This window comes from Tachyglossus aculeatus, chromosome 21 (genome assembly GCF_015852505.1).
Source record: "Tachyglossus aculeatus isolate mTacAcu1 chromosome 21, mTacAcu1.pri, whole genome shotgun sequence".
Classification (NCBI taxonomy): Eukaryota; Metazoa; Chordata; class Mammalia; order Monotremata; family Tachyglossidae; genus Tachyglossus; species Tachyglossus aculeatus.
The window spans coordinates 36,629,753-36,638,902 of record NC_052086.1 but is presented as its reverse complement, the minus strand read 5'-3'; the positions used below and the strand labels follow the sequence as shown (position 1 = coordinate 36,638,902).

The window sequence follows — 9,150 nt, the reverse complement described above, 5'->3', positions numbered from 1 at the left end:
TTACGGGTTCATAGATATCTCTCTCGCTATTTTAAGGTACAATGCCCTTTTTTTCATTCTGTTTGTAGTCGAGAAAGCCGAACAAGGGCATAAACTAAGCAACTTGCGATCTTCAGTCACTAGTCCACTGTGCCACCACGATGGTACGTGGATGACAGTGGTATGCAACTGGAGGCCCAGCTGCCCTGTGTTATCAAACAAAGACACCCGGGCAATCATCTTTGAAATGTACAATATAGTGTATTTTGCCTTGTGTTTATCTACACGATCAGTTCTTTAGTACAATAAATCAGTACATGCTGAAAGGGTGGGGCTGCCCGCCTGCTTGAATAGGAAGTACAGTAAAAAGGCACATGATTATTCATCATGGGAGTTGTGCACCAGTCAATAACTTAACGCTAAAAGGCCCTCCATCCGGGGAGGAATTTTCCTTCGGGGAGGCAGTAGAATGATTTCCATTAGTTCCACACAAGTGGAATAAAGTTCTGATTGCTCCAGGAGGGAGGTTTCGTTTCCACCCAACTGTCTGTTCATCCCAATATGATGAATCAACTCTGTAACATCACCAGGCTTGCCTGGATTCCCAAGGCCGAGCAGAAGGGTGTCCGGGGCCTTGCTGTTTGAACCCAGGACTCCCTGCCGCATGAAGGTTCCCTCTACGGGTCTCTCCTGCCCGAGGTCAGTTTCCCACGAAGTTCTCGGCGGGGGAGGCGGGGGGGAGTCCAGCACCAGGCTGGACGATGACCCGGTGGGGAGAGAAGGAGGGAAGAGACGGCTAGTGCCAGTCTTTCTGCCCTGGAGTCAGTGTCGTCCATGTTTGATCCAGTTTCTAATCATCCACTTCTGCCCCGAGCACCTCTGAACCACCAGTCTGAGGCCAAAGTTGGCATCCTTGGACATTTCCACCTCCAGGCACCGTCCCGTGTCTCGGCTGATGATGGGGCCACTCTGAGCGGATGGCCAAGGGGAGAAAGGAAACATGTCAACATGAATGCTGGGTGGGATGGCGAGGGCAGTGGTTCTGACCACACCAGACTCTGGGTTTTCTTTATCATGGGCAACCATTCAAACAATATTTCTGGATCCCTCTTCCATAATTAAGATTTCTTTTTGTAAATCTCAAAGTGATTCTGCAGCATAAAATGCAGATAATGCAAAAATAATCTAAGAAAAACAATTATTACAATGATTCAGATTTCTATAGTGTCTGTCTTTCTGGAATGATAGGGTCCAGAGGTCAAGAACTGTGCCTGTTTGACCAGCTCTTACAGAGCCCCCAGAATAACAATACAGTGGGGCCTGGGAGTTTAATAAGTATTTTTCACTTTGAGAACAAGACCCTGAAATGCTTTCACAGATATTCTCATTTATCTTCTCCATATCCCCCGGGTGACAGCATAAGAAGCCTACTTTCTAGGCCCAACTACCCTGCTGACTCACTGCGTGAGGTGAAAAGTCATTTAATCCTTCTGTATCTCCATTTCTCCATCTGCAAAATGAGGACAATCGTTTCTGTTCCTCTCTCGCCTCCTACTCCTCCAACTCATGGGTCTGTGACTAAGCTATCTTTTCACATCCCTAAACTTCCCAGCTCTGCCCCTTGTCTGCTGTGTGGCCTTGGGCAAGTCACTTCACTTCTCTGGGCCTCAGTTACCTCACCTGTAAAATGGGGATTGAGACTGTGAGCCCTATGTGGAACAGGGACTTTGTTCAACTTGATTTTCTTGTATCCCAGTGCTAAGTACAGTGCCTGGAATATAGCAAGTGCTTAAAAAAACCATCTTTAAGTGCTTAGTATCTTTACAGGTGTCAGGCTGAGGAATTTTCGGTGTCTTCCCCTATTTGCCATGGCATACTGGATAGCGCATACGCCTGGGAGTCAGAAGGCCATGGGTTCTAATTCTGGCTCTGCCACTTGTCTGCTGTGTGACCTTGGGCAAATCACTTCACTTCTCTGTGCCTCAGCTTTCTCACCTGTAAAATGGGGATTAAGAGTGTGAGCCCCACGAAGGACAGGGACAGTGTCCAACCCGATTAACTGGTACCTATTCTGTGCTTAGTAGAGTGCCTGGCACATAGTAAGTGCTTAACAAATACCACAATTATTATAATTGCTTGTCAAAGTCTCTGTGGCCACTGGCCCAGGTGTTCCTCACCCGAGCAGTCAGCTTCATTCTATGTTCCTGGGGAGAGAGGAGAATCAGGGAAATGGCTGTGCCAACTTCCAAGGGTCCAGCAGTTCCCGGCCTCCTTCCCCTCTTGGCCTGGGTGGGCTTTTCTAATCCCATTTCCCACTGTTTACTCCCCACAAGGAGAGACAGCTTATATCCACCCCAAGGTACCTGGGTGAAGTCCCAGAGTCTCTGGGCAGGCCGGGAGACATCTTCGCATTTCTTCAGAGTGGGCGTCCTGCCTTTCCCGTCATCGATGAGACACTTGGAGTCGGGCAGGAAAGCAGTGGAGCCCAGAGGGCCCAGCTGAAGCAGACCCTCAGCACTGTAGCGCACAAGCTGGAGGGAGAGAGGACAGAGATCAGCTGGGAATCGTGGCGGGCAGCATTATCCAGGGCTAAATATCTCAGAAAACAGGTTCACAGGCAGGGTGCAAATCTCTACTTTCCCCAAGTCCTGAAGTAGAGTTCCCATGTGACAGTCTCGTGAGAGGGAGATTACAATCAATCAATCAGTAGTATTTATGGAGCACATACTTTGTACAGAGCACTGAGCAAAGTGCTTGGGAGAATGCAATACAATAGAGTTGGTTGATACGTTCCCTGCCCACAAGGAGCTTAAGTTTAGAGGGGGAGTCAGGTATTTAAATAAATCATAGATGTATACATAAGTGTTGTGGGGCTGAGGGGGGTGGTAAATATCCATTGCTTAAAGGTACAGATGCAAGGGAATGGGAGATGGAGAAGGAAGAAGAAGTAGGGGAAACGAGGGCTCACTCAAGAAAGGCCTCTTGGAGGTACATGGAGAGAGTGGTAGTCTGTCGAGTATGAAGGGGGAGAGTTCCAGACCAGAGACTGGTCATGGGTGAGGGGTCAGTGGTGATATAGATATATCTATCTATCTATCTATCTATCTATCTATATATATATACTGATATATATATCAGTGGTGATATATTCCTCAAAAACCTCCAATGGCTACCGATCAATCTGCGCATCAGGCAGAAACTCCTCACCCTGGGCTTCAAGGCTGTCCATCACCTCGCCCCCTCCTACCTCACCTCCCTTCTCTCCTTCTACTGCCCAGCCCGCACCCTCCGCTCCTCCACCACTACTCTCCTCACTGTACCTCGCTCTCGCCTGTCCTGCCATCGACCCCCGGCCCACGTCATCCCCCGGGCCTGGAATGCCCTCCCTCTGCCCATCTGCCAAGCTAGCTCTCTTCCTCCCTTCAAGGCCCTGCTGAGAGCTCACCTCCTCCAGGAGGCCTTCCCAGACTGAGCCCCTTCTTTCCTCTCCCCCTCGTCCCCCTCTCCATCCCCCCGTCTTACCTCCTTCCCTTCCCCACAGCACCTGTATATATGTATATATGGTTGTACATATTTATTACTCTATTTATTTATTTATTTATTTATTTTACTTGTACATTTCTATCCTACTTATTTTATTTTGTTGGTATGTTTGGTTCTGTTCTCTGTCTCCCCCTTTCAGACTGTGAGCCCACTGTTGGGTAGGGACTGTCTCTATGTGATGCCAATTTGTACTTCCCAAGTGCTTAGTACAGTGCTCTGCACATAGTAAGCGCTCAATAAATACGATTGATTGATTGATTGATTGATATAGATGAAATCAAGGTACAGTGAGTAGGTTGGCATTAGAGGAGCAAAGTGTGCATCCTGGGTTGGAGTAGAAACCCAGTGAGGTACGATAGGAGGGGGCAAGGTGACTGAATGCTTTCATAATAATAATAATAATAATAATAATAATAATAATAATGGCATTTATTAAGTGCTTACTATGTGCAAAGCACTGTTCTAAGCACTGGGGTAGATACAAGGTAATCAAGTTGTCCCACGTGGGGCTCACAGATTTAATCCCCATTTTCCAGATGAGGGAACTGAGGCCCAGAGAAGTTAAGTGAGTTGCCCAAAGTCACACAGCTGACATGTGGCAGAGCGGGGATTTGAACCCATGACCTCTGATTCCAAAGCCCGGGCTCTTTCCACTGAGCCATGCTGCCTCTCTATTGGCTTTAAAGCTAATGGAAGAAGTTTCTATTTGAAGCATAGGTAGATGGGCAACCACAGGAGGTTCTTGAGAAGTGGGGGGTGGGAATGTAAATTGAACTTATTTTTTAGAAGAATTATCTGGACAGAAGAGTGAAAATTGGATTGCACTGGGGAAAGAGAGGAGGCAGGAAGATCAGCAAAGAGGCTGATGCAGCAGTCAAGGTAGGTTATGAGAGGTGCTTGGATTGGGGTAGTAACAGTTTGGATGGAGAGGAAAGGGCTGGCTTTAATGATACTGTAAAGGTAGACCCAATGGGATTTGGTGACAGATTGAATATGTGGGTTGAATGAGAGAGATGAGTTGAGGATAATGCCAAGGTTACAGGACTGTCAGAAAGGGAGGATGGTAGTGCTGTCTACAGTGATCAGAAAGTCAGACGGGGATAGGGTTTGGGTGACTGGGGGAGCTCTGCGGGGCCCAAGACAGGAGAAGGTGCTCAGTGAAACCGATTGATTGATTAATTGATTGGCAGGGCTGCAGGCACTCCTAGACCTGTGCTGCTTCTTCCTCTGGCCACTGAGATGGCATGATCAATGGGGAAGGTGAGGAGTCTGTCCGGGTCTCTGGCATGGGTCCTTTGAACAACCTTGACTCCTATGGTTCGGGTGGTATCCTTGGGTTGGTGACCTCCAGAGACCAACAACCTAGCAGCCAGTGGTTAGGTTGTGGGTCCTCACACCCTTGAGACCCAGAAAACGGGTCCCCTCTCAACTGGAAGCGACCCCTGTAGACTATGAGCTCGTTGTGGGCAGGGAATGTATCTGTTATATTGTTATATTGTACTCTCCCAAGTGCTTAGTACAGTCTAAGCGCTTAGTACAGTGTTCTGCACACAGTAATTGCTCAATAAATACGATTGAATGACTGCTCTGCACAGAGTAAGGCAGGTCCATATTTGTCATCAATCGATCAATCAATGGTATTTACTGAGCGCTTACTGTGTGCGTAGCATTGTATTAAGCATTTAGATGAGCACAATACAATACATTTGGTAGACATAATCGCTGCCCACAAGGATTTTATAATCTCATTCCTGGTGTGTGTCGGGGGGGGGGAGGGAGAAAAGGTCAAGGCCCCTCTCTCCTGAAGCTCACCTAATGGTGATAGTTCACTAAATTTTCTAGATTGTAAATTCCTTGTGGGTAGGGAACATGTCTACCAGTTGTGCTGCATTGTGCTTTCCTGAATGCTTAGCTGTAAGCCCTCAATAAATACGATTGTTTGATTGATTTTTCATTCTTTGAGTCCTTTTCCCTAACAGGTTCTCGAAGCGTTTCACGAAAGGTACGATTGTAAACTCTGCTCTATTAAGGCCTCCATGGAAATTGCCTAGAAAACCCTTAGGCTGGGACTCATGAGTAGGCTGAGTTAAGGACAAAGAAAGGACAGAGGAGGCAGACATTCCCATATTACTGTTGATTTAATACAAGTTAGAAGAAGGCTGCGGGAAGGAAAAACTGATTTGGGGTTTCTAGAGTGTTTATTTCAGGTGAGAGAGAATTTATTTTAGGAAAGGCCTGTCCATAGGGCATTCGTAAATGAGCATTACTGGGCTGTTGTGATGATTTATAACCATTGTTCTAAGCAATAGCTTGAGGGGAGTTGTATGCAAAATTAGACTGAGACTTGAAATTCAACTGCATTTATCTCGTTAGCTCCATAACCCATTTCTTCCTGGGCTCTGAGTAACCGCCTGTGGCTTGAGCTATCGATAACTGAATCTGCTATCAACTACACTGAAAATAAAAATGTGAAATGATGCATTTCACACCACTTATTTCAGGAGAATCACCAAGCATTGGTGATGGGAGATCATGGTTTGATTTGATGGGAGATCACGGTCTCACCTCCACAACATCGCCAAGATCCACCCTTTACTCTCCATCCAAACCGCTACCTTGCTGGTTCAATCTCTCATCCTATCCTGACTGGATTACTGCAACAGCCTCCTCTCTGATCTCCCATCCTCCTGTCTTTCCCCACTTCAGTCTATACTTCACTCTGCTGCCCAGATTATCTTTGTACAGAAACGCTCTGGGCATGTTACTCCCCTCCTCAAAAATCTCCAGTGGCTGCCTGTCAACCTACGAATCTAGCAAAAACTCCACACTCTCGGCTTCAAGGCTGTCCATCATCTCGCCCCCTCCTACCTCACCTCCCTTCCCTCCTTCTACAGCCCAGCCCGCACCCTCCGCCCCTGTGCCACTAGCCTCCTCACTGTGCTTCATTCTCGCCTGTCCCGCCGTCGAACCCCAGCCCACGTCCTCCCCCTGGCCTGAAATGCCCTCCCTCCTCATATCTGCCAAACTAGCTCTCTTCTTCCCTTCAAAGCCCTACTGAGAGCTCACCTCCTCCAGGAGGCCTTCCCAGACTGAACCCCCTTTTTCCTCTCCTCCTCATCTCCCCCTGCCCTACCTCCTTCCCCTCCCCACAGCACTTGTATATATTTGTAGAGATTTATTACTCTATTTATTTTACTTTTACATATTTACTATTCTATTTATTTTATTAATTCGATGTATATAGCTATAATTCTATTTATTCTGATGGTACTGACACGTGTCTACTTGTTTTGTGTTGTTGTCTGTCTCCCCCTTCTAGACAGTGAGCCCATTTTTGGGTAGGGACCATCTCTATATGTTTGCTGACTTGTACTTTCCAAATGCTTAGTGCAGTGCTCTGCACAGAGTAAGTGCTCAAAAAATAATTGAAAGAATTAATGAATTTGGGTCTGAATTGGAGGTGAATAATCACCAGGAGAAATCTTCTATCATCCAGAATTTGGAAACAACCTGCATTTATTTGTGTATTAATTTCCTAGACTCTGATCCATTCTGTTTCCACCCATCAGTCATCGTTATCGCCACCACCATCACCATCATTGGTGGTTGAGTATCTGATAATAATGATAATGATAATGGTGTTTGTTAATTGCTCACTGTGCCAAGCACTGTACTAAGCACTGGATAATTAGGTCCCACATGGGACTCACTGTCTAAGTAGGAGGGAGAACAGGTATCGAATCCCCATTTTGCAGATGAGGAAATGGAAGCACAGAGAAGTTAAAGTGACTTGTCCAAGGTCACACAACAGATCGCAGTGGGGCTAGGTTCTCTGACTTCCAGGCCGGGGCTCTTTCTACTGAGTCATGCTGCTTCCCAAGCTCTCACAATCAATTGCTAAATCCTGCTGATTCTTCCTGCAAAATATTTTGCATCCGCCCCTACAGCCACTGAAATAGCCACCATACTGGTTTACACATGCATCATATCACCGTTGGACGTACCATGTATCAATCAGCTCCCTCGCTCATCTTTCCCACCTCTAGCTTCTCCCACTTCAGTCCACACTCCACGCTACTGTTCTGTTCATCCTCCTAAAACATCACTCCGCACCCCTCTGTTCTTTTCTCAAGAGTCTCCAATAATATAATAATAATAATAATAATGGCATTTGTTAAGCACTGAGGGGATACAAGGTAATCAGGTTGTCCCACATGGGGCTCACAGTCTTAATCCCCATTTTACAGATGAGGTAACTGAGGCCCAGAGAAATGAAGTGACTTGCCCAAAGCCACACAGCTGGCAAGTGGCAGAGATTGGATTAGAGCCCACGACCTCTGACTCCCAACCCCGGGCTCTTTCCACTGAGCCACGCTGCTTCTCAGTGGTTGCCTATCTTCCTCTGCAGCAAGCAAAACTCTTTCCCATTGCTTCAAGTCTCTCCTCCAGTTCTTCCCATTTTATACATCAGCTCTATTCATTCGGTCCTCCCCTGTCCACCTCCTAATGGTGCCCCCTTTTCATCTAGCCAGCTTCCACCATGCTCCTGGCCTGGAACTCTTCTTCCCCAACTAAATCTGCTACCCCCCTTCATCTCCTCCTCCTCCTCCTCCTCCTCCTCCTCCTTCTTCTAAAATTTCACCTCTCCGACAAGTTTTCCCCATCCAATTCCCAATAGCTTCAGTCGTGGCTGAATATAATGTTATTATTATTCAACCCACTGACACAGTAAGTGCTCAATAAATATGATTGAATGAATGACACCCCTTTAACACTTATGGAAATGTTTATACTCATTTCAGAACTCGCATACGTGTATGTTCGATTTATTTTTTTCAGATTCTCTTTAGAAATAATCTTATGTGTGTCTTCCTCTTCAGAATGTAAATTCCTGGTGGACAGGGAGTGTGCCTCCTGCTTCTGTACTTTCCCAAGGGCTTAGTCCAGTATTACTATTCTCTGTAATAATAATGACATCTATTAAGCACTTACTATATGCAAAGCACTGTTCTAAGCGCTGGGGAGGTTACAACATGATCAGGTTGTCCCACGGGGGGCTCACAGCCTTTATCCCCATTTTACAGATGAAGTAACTGAGGCACAGAGAAGTAAAGTGACGTCCAAAGTCACACAGCTGACAACTGGCAGAGCCAGGATTTGAGCCCATGACCTCTGACTCCAAAGCCGGTGCTTTTTCCACTGAGCCACACTGCTTCTCTTAACTCATGACTTCCAAGAGACCTGCCCTAAGTAAGCCCTCAGTGCCCCACGCTAGCCTCCCTCCCCTCACTCTTCAGTAGCCAACTTTTGAGCCCAGTAAGTCCACTTTTCCTTCTCATCTCACTGAAAATGAAAGAATTAAGTGATTCCAAAGCAAGCGGTGTGTTTGAGAAACTCCTCCACCCATCGCATGCCTCAGGATGATTAGAGAAATGCTATTTTCACCCCCAAACTCACCACCTATTGTGTCTCGAGGTGGTATCATATTTTCCTTCTAATATGTGAGATTGTTTCCTTTCTGCGCGTGATTGACAGATCTTGGGGTTGCCAATAGCTGGCTTTTACAATTTCCCCATTAGGTCCGGCATTCTGAACATATCCATTATTGCTTGGGGAAGATCAGGCAGG

The 9,150-nt window shown here is 46.6% G+C and overlaps 1 protein-coding gene across 2 annotated transcripts in view; it reads right to left on the bottom strand.

The window, feature by feature from the left end:
- Positions 1-215: 215 nt before the first annotated feature.
- GALNT9 (polypeptide N-acetylgalactosaminyltransferase 9) overlaps positions 216-9,150 on the bottom strand; it is a 260,712-nt gene continuing 251,777 nt past the window's right edge. For both annotated transcript variants that reach the window (XM_038763871.1, XM_038763870.1), the window contains 2 exons: positions 2,343-2,510; positions 216-948 (listed from right to left, as the gene is read on the bottom strand). In XM_038763871.1, coding sequence (XP_038619799.1) covers positions 802-948; positions 2,343-2,510 — 315 coding nt within the window. In that variant the 3' untranslated portion in view covers positions 216-801. The remainder of the gene's footprint in view (positions 949-2,342; positions 2,511-9,150) is intronic.